The sequence below is a fragment of the Lichenostomus cassidix genome, chromosome 5, assembly GCF_008360975.1.
Source record: "Lichenostomus cassidix isolate B80296 chromosome 5, HeHo_3.0, whole genome shotgun sequence".
Lineage (NCBI taxonomy): Eukaryota > Metazoa > Chordata > Aves > Passeriformes > Meliphagidae > Lichenostomus > Lichenostomus cassidix.
The window spans coordinates 62,067,096-62,081,739 of NC_139486.1; the positions used below are offsets into that span (position 1 = coordinate 62,067,096).

Genomic DNA, 14,644 nt, shown 5'->3' on the forward strand with positions numbered 1-14,644 from the left:
ATGGATTTGAGACAGGACATTGTTTCGAGGACGCACGAAATGAGGGTAACTAGGCTCTAAGCTTAAAGTTACAAAAAGGTGTTTAAATTACCTAACAGAATTGGAGAAGAAATATAAGGCAAAAATAAACTTTTTATACATTATTTTGGTCACTTTTTCCCCTTTCTTATGAACTTATAGTATTAACTTCTTTTTTATATTTACAATCAACAAGCTGGGTAGGGGGCAGGGTGTAGGGTTTCTTTTCAGTCTATAGAGCAGATTCTCAAATTTACTCATCACTACAATTCTTTTACTACAAATACTCTTTATCTTTACTTGTTTTTCTTTTTCTTCGGACAGTTTTTCTGCTCTCACCCCCACCCTCTTAAGAAGCAGTTTCTGCACTTACCCCCCCTTCCTTTTTTCTAAACTAGCAACACAGACAGGGGGCAGGTTGAGGGGTCCTCTGGTCAGTTCAATCAGGAAACAAGGTTCTCTACTTAGCCACGGGGTCCTTCCCACGAGAGACAGTCCTCTGGGAACTTCTTTGGCGTGGGTCTAATTTCACAAGCAACATCCTGCCCGAATCCTTCTGCAACGTGAGTCTTTTTGTCCATAAGGTGCTGTGCAGACTCTCCCGAGCCGAGGCCAGGCTGCTTCCATGCCAGGAGCAAGGAAAAGGCCTTTCTCTCCCAATCAAGGCCTTGTGCAGTTTTAACTCTTAGATGAGACTCTCACTGGTTCACAGTCTTTTCTAGGCATCCACCTGCTCCTCTGGAGTGGGCTGTGGGTGAATTTCTGCATCCTTATGGACTCTATGGGCTGCAGGAGAAACTTCTTGCTCCCCCCGTAGTTTTTACCATGGCTAGCAGAAAGTTATTCAGCTCCGGTGCCGGGAGCACTGGAGCACCCCTTCCTCTCCCTTTTCCACTGACCTTGGTGCTCTCTATGCTGTTCTTCACAAATTTTCACCTCCACCTCCTCCTCCTCCAACTACAAAGCAGTGAAAGAAGTGCGTGCCTGCTTTGTTTTGATTTTTCCTTAAATAAGTTTTCACAGAGGCATAACCAGCACCTCCAATTGGCCCAAACCTGGCCAGCAGCATGTCCATCACTTTCAGAGCCACCAGAGATTGGCTCTGCTGGACTTGATTTAAAAACTTCCAGAACTTGCACGCAGGACACACAGGAGCCATCTTTGTGCCACTCCCCACCCCTCAGACACCTCCCCAGGCCTACCACAACAGCTTTTGAGGGGTCCAAATTTCTCTTACATTTTAAAAACACTTCACTGATGTTTTAGGCTAAACACCCACCCATGGGGCATATGGAGAAGATCCTGCTGCCTCTGCGGGGGCTGGTCCTGCCCTCTCCCTTTTCCCCTCAGCCTTGCTGGGAACAGTTGTGTGCATTTGGCAGTGCCAAATAAAGATCCCACAGCCAATCCCAGCAATCCCCCTGCACTCTTCCCCGTAAGCCCACCATGCCCAGGGATGTGTCGGTGGTTCCAGTTCCTGCCACAAATCCCCAAGGGATGGCTCATGCTGCCGGAATGGAAGTGCCAGCCTCAAGGGTGGCCCCAGCCCTGGGAGTGACTCTCTGACCAATTCGCGTTTTAATAGGAAAAAAGGGAAATTCACACTCAAATCAAAGGTTTTCCTTGCACAGGAACACTTTTCCTGCACTACTGCAGTGCTGGGCACAGACAGGTGACCTCTGTGGACAAGGCCACGCTGCCTGGTGACAGTGCCACCCCACACTGCCACACACATGTCCCCAGGGAAGCAGCATGGCCAGGGCATCCTCATGGTGATGTTCCCAGGATGCTGCTGCTGCCGACATCATCATAGTCCGTGTGCTCCGGGGGCTGTTCCAGGGGGTCCCTGGTGGCTCCTGGGGGACTTGGAGGGGAGTCGATCCCACCTTGGGGACAGCACAGAAAGGTGCCTCAGGGTGGCAGCTCCGTGTCCCCTCTGACCCACCCCACCCGGGATCTGGCTGCAGCCCCCTTGGATCTGTCGCTGGATCCCTGCCCACCCCCACAGCCAAACCCTGCCATGCAGTGCCTCTGCAGAGGCAACAGGGCAGCTGGGATCCCTTTTACCTGTGGGGAGGACACAGATCCACCTCCTCCATGCCACTCCCTCAGAGATGTCCCCGGTGCTGGGAGCAGGGGACTCCTCTGCCACATCCAGGGCATCATCATAGCCATCCAGGGTTCCATGCTCGGGCCAGGCAGGGGGATCTGGGACAGGCACAGGGGTCCATTGCAGCGACCCAGTGGCCATGACAGGGGTCATGCCTTGCCATGACCTCCAGCACTGCCACCAGGCATGTGCTGGTGGCCCTCGGATCCCTCTAGGAAAGACGTTACTTTGCTGCACAGTAACAAGGAGGGGATTTGTTCCCTCAGATCCCCAACCCAGGTGTGTCATCTGTCCCCTGTGATCCCCGTGGGCTTCCTGCCCTGTGCTCCTACCTGGGGCTGCCTCGGTGTCACTTCCCTCCATGCTGTCCTCAGTGTAATACGGCAGCTTCTTCACCGATCCCTCTGACACAGAGCCTGCAGGGGGTAAAGAGGGACTCAGCAGAGGCCTCAAGTGGCACCGCAGGTGGCACAACCTCACACCTCACGGGAGGAGCTGCCACGGGACCGAGGGAAAGCCCCAGCCCATGGCGAGGAGCCAGGGCCAGGCCACCAGGACCCGGAGCTGCCGTGGGGCTGTGGCGCAGAGCCCTCTCTCCGGGCACAGCTGGGGCACTCGGGCTGCACCCACCTGGGCCACTGGGCACCTCCTGGTACTCGGGCATTGCCGTGTAGTCCAGCTCCTCGTAGACAGTGTTGGAGATGGCATCCGCAGCTCTGCCAGCGCCTGCAATGACAGGCAGCACTTACCTGGGGCCATGGGCACCCTGGGGGGCACCAGGACCACCCCTGCCCACCTTCTCAGCTGTTCTGCAGGGCGGGAGCCCCAGAACCCGCAACCCGGGTCTCTCCTGGCACCCACCCGCCGGGACCCACCTCGGCGCCAGGCGCGGGCACGGCACAGCAGCGCGGCCAGGGCACCCAGGGCCAGGCACAGCAGCGTCCCCAGCACCACACACAGCACAGCTGGCACGGACACAGTCCCCACGGCCCGGGTGGCTCTGATGGGGATGCCTGTGGGGACACGGGCAAGCAGTGAGGGGAGGGGGATCCCAGCCAGCCCGGCGCAGGGGGTGCCGACACCGGCAGAGATACCTGTGCTGCTGGCGTTGTCCGGATACGGAGTGGTGGCTGTCTCAGCGGTGCCATCAGTGTCCTCCTCCTCACAAGCCACGTAGGCGTCCCCGCCAGGGCCGCAGCTCTGCAAGCGCCAGAGTGGGGAGAAGGGACACTCCACGAGCAGTTTGACTTTGTCTTCTGCATTGACTGCAAAGCCATTGCCCTTCCCATGGAAGCCAGTGTGGCAGACCTTGTTTCACAGTGCTGTCCTGGCCAGCAAGTGCCACCTGGGAAGATCCTGGATGACCAGAAGAAGATCCTGTTCGTTTTTGGTTGCCTTGAGGCCCTGGGATTTTCCTTGGTTGAGCCCAAAACTGAGCTGAGCTGTGACCCCAGGGAGGTGAAGCCTCTGGAGTTCACCCTGATGAGCTTGTTGAAGAAGACTCTTCTCCCCAAGGCCTCTTTTCTCATCACCACGAGACCAACAGCTCTTGGAAGCCTGGGGCGGTGCTTGGAGGGTCAGTATTACAGGGAGATACTGGGATTTTCGGCAGCCAGCAGGGAGGAGTATTTCCACAGGTATTTTGAGAACCAGAACAAAGCACACATGGCCTTCAGGTTTGCCAGAGGCAACAAGATCCTCTACAGCTTGTGTGTCATCCCTGTCATGAGCTGGACCGTCTGCACCATTCTTGAACAAGAGCTTTGTGGGAAGAAAAACCTCCTTGAGTGCTCCAAAGCCACCACAGGGATGATGATGTTTTACCTCTCCCAGTTACTGAAGCACAGGGGCAGGGACAACCCGCAGGTCCTCCAGCAGTTCCTACTCCAGCTTTGCTCCTTGGCTGCCGATGGCATCTGGAAGCACAAGGTCCTCTTTGAGGAGAAGGAAATCAAAGACTGTGGCTTGGACCAGCCAGGCCTTCTCCCCCTCTTCCTCAATGAAAGGATCCCAAGGGAAGGAGAAGACCATGGGAATGCCTATGCCTTCACCCACCTGCACCTCCAGGAGTTTTTTGCAGCAATGTTTTACGTTCTGGAGGATGATGGGGAGATGGTCAGCAGCTTGGGGAGGCTTGAGAAGGATGTACATAAATTATTAGAAAGCTACAGCAAGTCCAGGAAGGATTTGAATGTAACAGTGCGATTCCTCTTTGGTCTGGTCAGCCAAAAATCCATAGAGTACATGGACAAAATCATCGGGTGCAGAATTTCACCACGAGCCAGGGAAGAGCTGCTGAAGTGGCTTCAGGGGAGGCACAGAGGCTTCTCCCACCCTGGCCAAGCACTGAAGGTTTCGGAGATGGACACTTTCCACTACCTGTTCGAGATGAATGAGAAGAGCTTTGCACAAAGTGCATTGGGTCGTTTCACTGACCTGGACTTGCAGGACGTCAAGCTGACCCTGTACGACCAGATGGCTCTTTCCTTCTGCATCCAGCACTGGGATGGGCTGGGCGACGTCACCCTCCAGGGATGCTCCTTCCACTGGCAGGACCCTGAGGCAGCGCTGGATGTATCAGCGCCTTGGTAAGTCCTGCCCCTCCTTGCTTTAATGACCCAAAACTGCAGAGATTTCTCCTCCATCTGCACCAAAGGATCATTTTAAAGTTGTTTCAGCTCCTTCCTCCTGAACACCAGTTTGGCCTTTCCCTGGGTGGTTAGTTCCTCAGCAGAGGATTTACTTATAAAATCTTGGGGAGAATAAGGAACACATGGGTTCCTCCATCTGCTGCCCACTGTGGGATTGATGGTGATGGAGCTTCTTGGCTTGACCTGCCCAGGCCCACCTGTGCCCAGGTTTCTCTCTGGCTTCCTGTCCCACTTCTCCCTCCCACAGGGAGATCCTTCACACCTCCAAAAGCCACACAGGTCCCTCCCGAGGAGCCCTTCCACACGCTGGAGGCTCTGCTCGGGGGGACTGTGTGCCAGGAGCTCCCAGCACTGCTGAGGGCTGCACTTGCCCTGTGGCTCTGTTCCCCTGCAGCTCAGGAGTCTTGGAAGCCGGAGGATATCCTGGTGCCCTCGCTGTGCAGCGGCAGGAGGAGCTGCCCTGCCCCATCCACCTGCTCTGCCGGGCGCTGCGGTACCGGGGCAGCACCCTGGAGGTGCTTCGGTGAGAGACATGCGTGGAGCCCAAACGTGGGGCTGGGATCTGGGGTGTGGGTGGGGGCACCCGAACCGGGGTGCAGCGGGTGAGTGCTGCTCTGCTGCTCCTTGGGGACATGGGCAGGTGGTCGGGGGGAGGCCAGGCCTCATTTAGCTGGGGATGGGTGTGGTCCCTCGGGATTTTTGGGCAGGTGAGCAACCGGGAGAGGTGTGCTGAGCCCCTGTTCTCCATGCCCTCCCGCAGGCTGCAGTGGTGCCAACTGACTGAGAGCTGCTGTGCGGAGCTGGCGGCACTGCTGGCGGAGCACCCTGGCCTGGCCCGGCTGGAGCTTGGGGACAGCTCGCTGGGTGACAGCGGCGTGCGCCTGCTCTGCGAGGGGCTGCGGCACCCAGGCTGCCGCCTGCGCGTCCTGCGGTGAGCACCCCCAGCATCCCTCAGGCATTCCCCACAGAAAGGACCTGAGACCTGGGGATGTGCCCCAAACTCTCCCTCTGGGGCGGCATTGTGCTTCTGTCCCACTCTGCCAGGGCAAGGAGCTCCAGAGTTGTGGCACCAGGATGGGACCACCACCATGGTAAGGTGGAACTGGGAGCCCTCCGGCCGGTTCTGAGGGCTTTTCCTGGGGGTTCCCATCAGGCTGCGGTATTCCCGCCTCACCAGCGCCTGCTGTGAGGACCTCGCTGCTGTGCTGAGCACCAACAAGTCCCTGGAGGAGCTGGATTTGTCCTTCAGCGAGCAGCTGCGCGATGCTGGCGTGGAGCTGCTGTGTGAGGGGCTTGACCACTGTGCCTGCCCACTGCAGACTCTCGGTAAGGGGCTGCGGGATGGGCCAGTGTCCCCTCCTTGCTACCCAGAGCTCCCTCCTTCCCGCCTGGAGCAGCTCAGCAAGTGGAGGCCAAAGCCCTCCTTGCCCGTTTCCCTCGGCCCCACAGGCTGGGGAGCTGCCGGCTGTCGGGCGCCTGCTGCCCAGCCCTGGCTGCGCAGCTGCTGCAGGGGCCCCGTCTCACCTGCCTGGACCTGAGTGACAACGAGCTGCACGCCGACGGCGTCCTGCAGCTCTGCCACAAGCTCCGGCATCTCGCCTGCCCGCTGCGGAGCCTGGGGTGAGGGCTCTGCCACGGCCCTTTCCCCGCCCGGCATCCCCGAGCTGGGGAGCGGATGCTGCGGGACAGGCAGGGATGCACCTGCATCGCGGCTGCTTCAGCTCCTCCCTCCCCACAACCTCCAACACCTTCTCCTCTTTTCCTGCGTGCCCCAAACCCAGGCTGAGCATGGAGGGTTTCAGCCAGGTCCTGCTGCAGGAACTGGATGCCCTGCGGGCACTGCAGCCCGACCTGAAGATTGGGAACTTCCTGGAGTCGACTTGGGCCATGGCCCGGCTGCCCTGCCACCGCGGGGTCCTGCTGCGGGGCAGGAAGGCACTTCCCTCCTTCAGGAGACCATCGCTCCTTTAGGAAAAGTCCTTCCAACACCCACAGCCATTTCCCGCCCTGCCCTCCGTGCTGTGAGAGGCTCAGAGCCTGCCCCACTCTCATGGATTTGAGACAGGACATTGTTAGGAGGACGCACGAAATGAGGGTAACTAGGCTCTAAGCTTAAAGTTACAAAAAGGTGATTTAATTACCTAACAGAATTGGAGGAGAAATGTAAGGCAAAAATAAACTTTTTATACATTATTTTGTTCACTTTTTCCTCTTTCTTACGAACTTATAGTATTCACTTCTTTTTTTTTTTTACAATCAACAAGCTGGGTAGGGGGCAGGGTGTAGGGTTTCTTTTCAGTCTATAGAGCAGATTCTCAAATTTACTCATCACTACAATTCTTTTACTACAAATACTCTTTATCTTTACTTGTTTCTCTTTTTCTTCAGACAGTTTTTTTCTGCTCTCACCCCCACCCTCTTAAGAAGCAGTTTCTGCACTTACCCCCCCCCTTCCTTTTTTCTAAACTAGCAACACAGACAGGGGGCAGGTTGAGGGGTCTTTTGGTCAGTTCAATCAGGAAAAGAGGTTCTCTACTTAGCCACGGGGTCCTTCCCACGAGAGACAGTTCTTTGAGAACTTCTTTGGCGTGGGTCTAATTTCACAAGCAACATCCCACCCGAATCCTGCTGCAACGTGAGTCTTTTTGTCCATAAGGTGCTGTGCAGACTCTCCCGAGCCGAGGCCAGGCTGCTTCCATGCCAGGAGCAAGGAAAAGGCCTTTCTCTCCCAATCAAGGCCTTGTGCAGTTTTAACTCTTAGATGAGACTCTCACTGGTTCACAGTCTTTTCTAGGCATCCACCTGCTCCTCTGGAGTGGGCTGTGGGTGAATTTCTGCATCCTTATGGACTCCATGGGCTGCAGGAGAAACTTCTTGCTCCCCCCATAGTTTTTACCACGGCTAGCAGAAAGTTATTCAGCTCCGGTGCCGGGAGCACTGGAGCACCCCTTCCTCTCCCTTTTTCACTGACCTTGGTGCTCTCTATGCTGTTCTTCTTCACATATTTTCACCTCCACCTCCTCCTCCTCCAACTACAAAGAAGTGAAAGAAGTGCGTGCCTGCTTTGTTTTGATTTTTCCTTAAATAAGTTTTCACAGAGGCATAACCAGCACCTCCAATTGGCCCAAACTTGGCCGGCAGCATGTCCATCACCTTCAGAGCCATCAGAGATTGGCTCTGCTGGACTTGATGTAAAAACTTCCAGAACTTGCACTCAGGACACACAGGAGCCATCTTTGTGCCACTCCCCACCCCTCAGACACCTCTCCAGGCCTACCACAACAGCTTCTGAGGGGTCCAAATTTCTCTTAGATGTTAAAAACACTTCACTGATGTTTTAGGCTAATCAAAACCACCACACCACCCATGGGGCATATGGAGAAGATCCTGCTGCCTCTGCGGGGGCTGGTCCTGCCCTCTCCCTTTTCCCCTCAGCCTTGCTGGGAACAGTTGTGTGCATTTGGCAGTGCCAAATAAAGATCCCACAGCCAATCCCAGCAATCCCCCTGCACTCTTCCCCGTAAGCCCACCATGCCCAGGGATGTGTCAGTGGTTCCAGTTCCTGCCACAAATCCCCAAGGGAAGGCTGGTGCTCCCGGGATGGAGGCTCCAGCCTCAGGAGAGGTCCCAGCCCTGGGAGTGACTCTGACCAATTTGTGTTTTAATAGGAAAAAGGGAAATTCACACAAAATAAAAGATTTTCTCTACACAGAAACTCTTTTCCTGCACTGCTGAAGTGCTGGGAAAAGAGAGGTGACCTCACTGAGCAAGGCCACACTGCCTGGTGACAGGGCAACCACACACTGCTGCACACATGTCCCCAGGGCTGCGGCACGCCCAGGACATCCTCATGGCATTCCCAGGATGCTGCTGCTGCCGACATCATCATAGTCTGTGTGCTCCGGGGGCTGTTCCGGGGGGTCCCTGGTGGCTCCTGGGGGACTTGGAGGGGAGTCGATCCCACCTTGGGGACAGCACAGAAAGGTGCCTCAGGGTGGCAGCTCCGTGTCCCCTCTGTCCCCTCCCACCAGGGATCTGGCTGCAGCCCCCTTGGATCTGTCACTGGATCCCTGCCCACCCCCACAGCCAAACCCTGCCATGCAGTGGCTCTGCAGAGGCAACAGGGCAGCTGGGATCCCTTTTACCTGTGGGGAGGACACAGATCCCTCTCCCCAATGCCACTCCCTCAGAGATGTCCCCAGTGCTGGGAGCAGGAGACTCCTCTGCCACATCCAGGGCATCATCATAGCCATCCAGGGTTCCATGCTCGGGCCGGGCAGGGGGACCTGGGACAGGCACAGGGGTCCATGGCAGTGACCCAGTGGCCGTGACAGGGGTCATGCTGTGCCATCCTCTCCAGCATTGCCACCAGGGATGTGCTGGTGGCCATCAGGTCCCTCTAGGAAAGACGTTACTTTGCTGCACAATAACAAGGGGAGGGGAATTTGTTCCCTCAGCTCCCCAACCCAGGTGTGTCCTCTGTCCCCTGTGATCCCCGTGGGCTTCCTGCCCTGTGCTCCTACCTGGGGCTGCCTCGGTGTCACTTCCCTCCATGCTGTCCTCAGTGTAATACGGCAGCTTCTTCACCGATCCCTCTGACACAGAGCCTGCAGGGGGTAAAGAGGGACTCAGCAGAGGCCTCAAGTGGCACCGCAGGTGGCACAACCTCACACGGCACGGGAGGAGCTGCCACGAGACCGAGGGAAAGCCCCAGCCCATGGTGAGGAGCCAGGGCCAGGCCACCAGGACCCGGAGCTGCCGTGGGGCTGTGGCGCAGAGCCCTCTCTCCGGGCACAGCTGGGGCACTCGGGCTGCACCCACCTGGGCCACTGGGCACCTCCTGGTACTCGGGCATTGCCGTGTAGTCCAGCTCCTCGTAGACAGCGTTGGAGATGGCATCCGCAGCTCTGCCAGCGCCTGCAATGACAGGCAGCACTTACCTGGGGCCATGGGCACCCTGGGGGGCACCAGGACCACCCCTGCCCGCCTTCGGAGCTGTTCTGCAGAGCGGGAGCCCCAGAACCCGCAAACCGGCTCTCTCCTGGCACCCACCCGCCGGGACCCACCTCGGCGCCAGGCGCGGGCACGGCACAGCAGCGCGGCCAGGGCACCCAGGGCCAGGCACAGCAGCGTCCCCAGCACCACACACAGCACAGCTGGCACGGACACAGTCCCCACGGCCCGGGTGGCTCTGATGGGGATGCCTGTGGGGACAGGGACAAGCAGTGAGGGGAGGGGGATCCCAGCCAGCCCGGCGTAGGGGGTGCCGACACCGGCAGAGATACCTGTGCTGCTGGCGTTGTCCGGATACGGAGTGGTGGCTGTCTCAGCCGTGCCATCAGTGTCCTCCTCCTCACAAGCCACGTAGGCGTCCCCACCAGGGCCGCAGCTCTGCAAGCGCCAGGGTGCCGAGGGACACCCCCAGAGCGAGCGAGCCTCCTCCTCACAGCCCACCCACGCCAACCAGGCGGGGGCTGGCTGCTGGGCAGGGCCGGCCGACAGCCACCCCCTGTGCCCACAGCCCAGCTGGCGGCAGACGGTGCCAGCCGTGCTGTCGCTGGTGCCGTTGGCGCACACGCGGCCCCAGGTGCCGTTGCGGGACACCTCCAGGTACCCGCGGCAGCGCCCGCTGCCACCCGCCAGCCGCACGGAGAGCTGCTCTGCAAGAGGTGCGGGGGGGTCACGGCACAGCCCAGAAGCCCCCGGGGGGCTCCGCCGCACCCTGAGCGGGGGGCGCCCAGCACCCACCTGAGCACACGGCCCCTGCCCCGCCGCCGCGCTCGCACTCGTGCCCTTCCGAGCGCCCGCATTCCCAGAGAGACTCCTCGCTCCCGGAGCACTCGGGGATGTACGGCCACAGCGGCCCCGGGCCAGCAGCGAAGCGCGCCGAGCTCGGGGCCTCCAGCGCCGTGCCGCATCCCAGCTCCCGGCACACAATGGCCGCGTCCTGCAGGTCCCAGCCTTCCTGGCACACGCCGCTCCACCTGCCACCGGAATACACCTCCACCCGCCCGGCGCAGCGCCCAGAGCTCCCCGCCAGCCTCACCCGTCGGCTGCCTGCGGGCATGGAAGGACCCTGCTGGGGTGGCTGCTTGGGGCATCGGCACCTCCAGCCCTTCTCGGGACACTCACCTGAGCAGATGATGGCTGCCCCATGAGGAATGCCGGCTGATGCAGTGGTCATAAACTGTATATAGGTTTCAAAATCGATCTGGTCCCTCTGGTTGGTCCTGTTGGTCAGCATGGTGGTCATGCCCTTGATGGTTTTGATCACCCTGTACATGATGGCCTTCTCCGTCGAGTTCAGTTGCCACAGCCTGGCCTCACCAGCAACAGCATCGCTCTTGTCCACCCCTCCACAGCCCAGCTCCCAGCACACTTTGCTAAAATTCCGTGTGATCGAAAGCTCTCCTGGCACACGGCGCCAATCCCCGGAGCTTATGGCCAACTCCAGCAGCCCGTCACACCGAGTCGCACCCTCCACCAGCCGCAGGGACTCCACGATGCCTGTGAAATGACGTAACTCAGCCCTTCCCTTCACCCCAAAACAGCCCTGCCTGCTCTGATCGCAGTGCTTGGGGCGGCCCAAAAGCCCTCAGGGCTCCTCCCGCAGGTGCCATACACACCTGAGCAGTTGACGGCGGCGGCGTTTCCAGGGGCGCACGGGGCCTTGCCCAGCACGGCCACGGGGCACTCGCCCGGGTGCCGCTCGCTGCCGCTGCAGCCAAAAGCGTCCGGCCGCAGTGGCCCCTCGCCGCTGCCGAAGGAGCCTCCCGGCGGCACGGCCAAGGCGCGGCCGCAGCCCAGGTGGCGGCACAGGACGTGGGCGTCGGGCAGCTCCCACTCGCTGGCGCACACGGAGCCCCACGTGCCCCGAGCCGCCACCTCCACCCGCCCGGCGCATGCCGAGCTGCTGTTGCCCAGCCGGAAGCCCGTGTAGGCTGTGGCAGAAAGGCCAATGAGGGCGGTGACGCTGCAGGGAGCCCAGCAGCCCCCCGGTGTCCCCGGCACTTACGGGAGCAGATGACGCTGGCGGGGCCGCTGCAGCCCTGGCCCTGGGGCGCTCGCTGGGCGCAGGCACTCAGGAGGGGCTCGCTGCCATTGCACTGGAAGCCCCCCTCCCAGAACGGCCCCCATCCCGCCCCAAACCAGCCACTGCCGCCCATGGCAAGCGCCGTGCCGCAGCCCAGCTCCCGGCACACCACCTGGGCCACCTTCATGTCCACCTCATCCTCGCACACACGGACCCAGGCCCGCCGCTGCCGCACCTCCAGACGCCCAGCGCACGCTCCATCGCCGCCGACCAGCCGGGAAAACCCTGCGGGAGCAGGACAGCCTCAGTGCCAAGGGATGTGCATGAAGTGCCACAGCTCCCCATAGCCTGGCTCCTACCTTGGCAGACAACAGCAGTGTCCAAGTCATGAATGATGCCACTATAGGGTCCCCAGCCACGGATCTCACAGTCCCAGAGCGTGGCCTCATTCCCACTGCAGTTCACCACGACGAGACTGACAGTCCCGATCCCTGCGCCGAAGAGGTCGAGGCCAGAGTAGGCGCCGGCGGCCGAGCCACAACCCAGCTGCTGGCACACCACCTCAGCGTCCTCCATGTCCCAGCTGTCGTCTGCCACTGAGCCCCAGTGTCCACGCAGCTTCACCTCCACCCTCCCAGCGCAGGGGCTGCTGCCGCCCGCCAGCCTCAGCTCCACGCCATCTGCACAGGAAAACCGACATAGCTCAGCCCTGCCCTGGACGTTCCAGCACAATGCTGGTGGCCCAGCACGTCCAGTGTGTCACCTCACCTGTGCAGGTCACCCCCACATCCCGATCGTGGCCACAGTAGTGCTCTCCCCATCCGAAGTGTGGACACTGCTCCAGCGCATCCTCGGTGCCACGGCAGAAGTAGGGCTGGAGCCAGATCCGCCCGCTTCCTGGCCCGAACGGGGCGTACGGGGACGCTTTGGCCACCCGGCCACAGCCCGGCTGCCGGCACACCACCACGGCCCATCGCCCTTCCCAGTCGAAGTCGAAGACGCAGACGGAGCCCCACTCACCGCTGTGCTTCACCTCCACTCGCCCGGCACAGCGCCCGCCGCCGCCCACCAGGCGCAGCTCCGCGGAGCCTGCGGCACGGACGGAGCTCAGCCGGGCCCGGCACCGCCGCGGGCCCCGCTGCCAGCCGCCCGGCACTCACCCCCGCACAGCCGCACGCACAGCAGCAGCCCCAGCGCCGCCATCGGCCCCATGCCACCGGCCCCGAGCCCAGCGCAGCCACGGGATGTCTCGGCAGCGCCCCAGCCTATGCGGGCAGCAGCACCAGGGCGGCCTTTATGAGGCGCCTGATCGCCCGCCTGCGGGGCCACGGCACCAATAACCTGCTCCGTGCCCAAATATGAGCCTCGGCTCTGCTTCTGGCGTCACACGCCTCGCCACAGGGGGCTGGCACCCGGATGTCCCCGGGGGCACACAGCCCCCCCCGAAACACCTGGGCCGCGGGGGCCCTTCCTGTACTCCCCCGTGGCTCCAACTCCGCTGCTGAAGCCTGGCAGGAGCCATCCTCACGGGGACACACCGCACCCCAAATCCTAACGAGAGCCTCCCCGGGACCACCCCCAGGTCCGGCAGGAGGCAACGCCCGAAGCCCCCATGCTCGGGGTGCTCCCCTCTCGGGGTGCCCGCAGCCCCCGCGGGGGGTGGCAGCAGCCCCCGGCTCCGCGCGGCGATGGCAGGTGGCAGCTCCCCGGTCCCTCGCGGCGGCGCTGGCACATGGATGGCGCTGCTGCCGCAGCTGTGGCCCCGCGCTCGCCTCGCCGCCAGCGCAGGAAGGAGGCGGTTTACTCCCCGGCGCCTCCCGGCCTCGCCATCGACCCACCGCGGCTCCTGACACCTGCGCTGCCCGCGATAACGCCGCGGCTCCGCGCTGCCCCTGCCCCGCCGCTCCGCTCCCCTGCAGCTCGGCAGCCGCGCCGCTCAGGAAACTTCCCCGCCCCATCATTTACCAGACTCGCTGTCAGCACACTCCCAACGCAGGAAACTCGCACTGCTGCCACCGGCGCCCCTTCACAGCCGCGGCTCCGCTGACCCACGGTGGCCTCAGTGGCTCCCCAAACCGGGAAGCCCACTCCCACACCCAGACCTCGCTCACTCATTAGTTCCATCCCAGGTTAATGATAAAACTCTCTCTCCTCCGAGAGCGAAGGGCCCTGACACCCCCTCCCCCACCCACAACAGAGCCTCTCAGATGGAAGTGAAGAAAAAACTATTTCTTTGACAAAACCACGCAGAGTGCCCTGCAGGGCACAGGGGAAGGGGAAAAACAAGGAGTTATTCAACGTGATTAAAAAGTCCTTTTCCTCAGACACAGCCCCTCTCCTCCTCTCCCCCCCGGGGCCGGGTGGAGCTCCCTGGAGAGCTCTGCTGTCCTCTGGCCCTCCTGGGTCTCCAGGTGGCAAAGCAGATCGAAGAGAAGGGGTCCAAACGAGGAAAAAGAAAAAAATGGGAAAAAAACGGCAACAGAGCTCACTCCGACCTCCGTCCAGCACGCAGTCTCTGCCGAGCCACGAATCCTCCCCCGGAGCGAGGCTTGGGGAAAATGTTTTCAAAACAACCCGCGTTTCTCTCTTCGGCTGGGTGTAGTTAAAGAGACAGGACCACACATTTTTTCCCACATTTTTTTCTTTCTTGGGCATATAAGCCAACGATAGGGGATAAAGGATTATCATAACATCAATCAAAGACATTCCACCCCTTATTCCATAGCGTTGGCTTAAGGCCCACCCTAACATCTTCCAACTTTAAACACATACACACATATATACACATATATACATACATACACATATACATATATACATATATACATATAT

At 60.3% G+C, this 14,644-nt stretch overlaps 3 protein-coding genes across 3 annotated transcripts; 1 reads left to right on the forward strand and 2 right to left on the reverse strand.

The window, feature by feature from the left end:
• Positions 1 to 1,573: 1,573 nt before the first annotated feature.
• Positions 1,574 to 3,276, reverse strand: LOC146436994 (uncharacterized). Its single transcript, XM_085063765.1, has 6 exons — positions 3,249 to 3,276; positions 3,004 to 3,141; positions 2,759 to 2,854; positions 2,461 to 2,544; positions 2,086 to 2,226; positions 1,574 to 1,904 (listed from the first exon to the last, which is right to left on the reverse strand). The coding sequence occupies exons 1-6, from the start codon at positions 3,274 to 3,276 to the stop codon at positions 1,786 to 1,788; spliced, it is 606 nt and encodes a 201-aa protein (XP_084919891.1). The 3' UTR covers positions 1,574 to 1,785.
• A 68-nt stretch (positions 3,277 to 3,344) lies between these two features.
• Positions 3,345 to 6,325, forward strand: LOC146436995 (NACHT, LRR and PYD domains-containing protein 3-like). The gene is made up of 4 exons (XM_085063387.1): positions 3,345 to 4,716; positions 5,174 to 5,302; positions 5,540 to 5,710; positions 5,933 to 6,325. The coding sequence occupies exons 1-4, from the start codon at positions 3,416 to 3,418 to the stop codon at positions 6,315 to 6,317; spliced, it is 1,986 nt and encodes a 661-aa protein (XP_084919513.1). The 5' UTR covers positions 3,345 to 3,415; the 3' UTR covers positions 6,318 to 6,325.
• A 3,665-nt stretch (positions 6,326 to 9,990) lies between these two features.
• On the reverse strand, positions 9,991 to 13,426 carry LOC146436996 (scavenger receptor cysteine-rich type 1 protein M130-like; the record flags this gene model as incomplete). The annotated part of the gene is made up of 7 exons (XM_085063767.1): positions 13,369 to 13,426; positions 12,581 to 12,967; positions 12,172 to 12,492; positions 11,795 to 12,097; positions 11,406 to 11,720; positions 10,528 to 11,286; positions 9,991 to 10,439 (listed from the first exon to the last, which is right to left on the reverse strand). Coding segments are annotated over exons 1-7 (2,592 nt in total), but the record flags the coding sequence as incomplete, so codon positions are not given.
• Positions 13,427 to 14,644: the final 1,218 nt, after the last annotated feature.

Excerpts from the sequence above, each read along its gene's own strand:
- LOC146436994 (XM_085063765.1), bottom strand. The coding sequence starts at position 3,276 with ATGGCACCGCTGAGACAGCCACCACTCC. Across the intron at positions 3,142-3,248 it reads GCTGAGACAGCCACCACTCC|GCATCCCCATCAGAGCCACC; the intron begins GTATCCGGACAA and ends GTGTCCCCACAG. Across the intron at positions 2,227-2,460 it reads TGACACCGAGGCAGCCCCAG|ATCCCCCTGCCTGGCCCGAG; the intron begins GTAGGAGCACAG and ends TGCCTGTCCCAG.
- LOC146436995 (XM_085063387.1), top strand. The coding sequence starts at position 3,416 with ATGGAAGCCAGTGTGGCAGACCTTGTTTCACAGTGCTGTCCTGGCCAG. Across the intron at positions 4,717-5,173 it reads CTGGATGTATCAGCGCCTTG|CTCAGGAGTCTTGGAAGCCG; the intron begins GTAAGTCCTGCC and ends GTTCCCCTGCAG. Across the intron at positions 5,711-5,932 it reads TGCCGCCTGCGCGTCCTGCG|GCTGCGGTATTCCCGCCTCA; the intron begins GTGAGCACCCCC and ends GGTTCCCATCAG.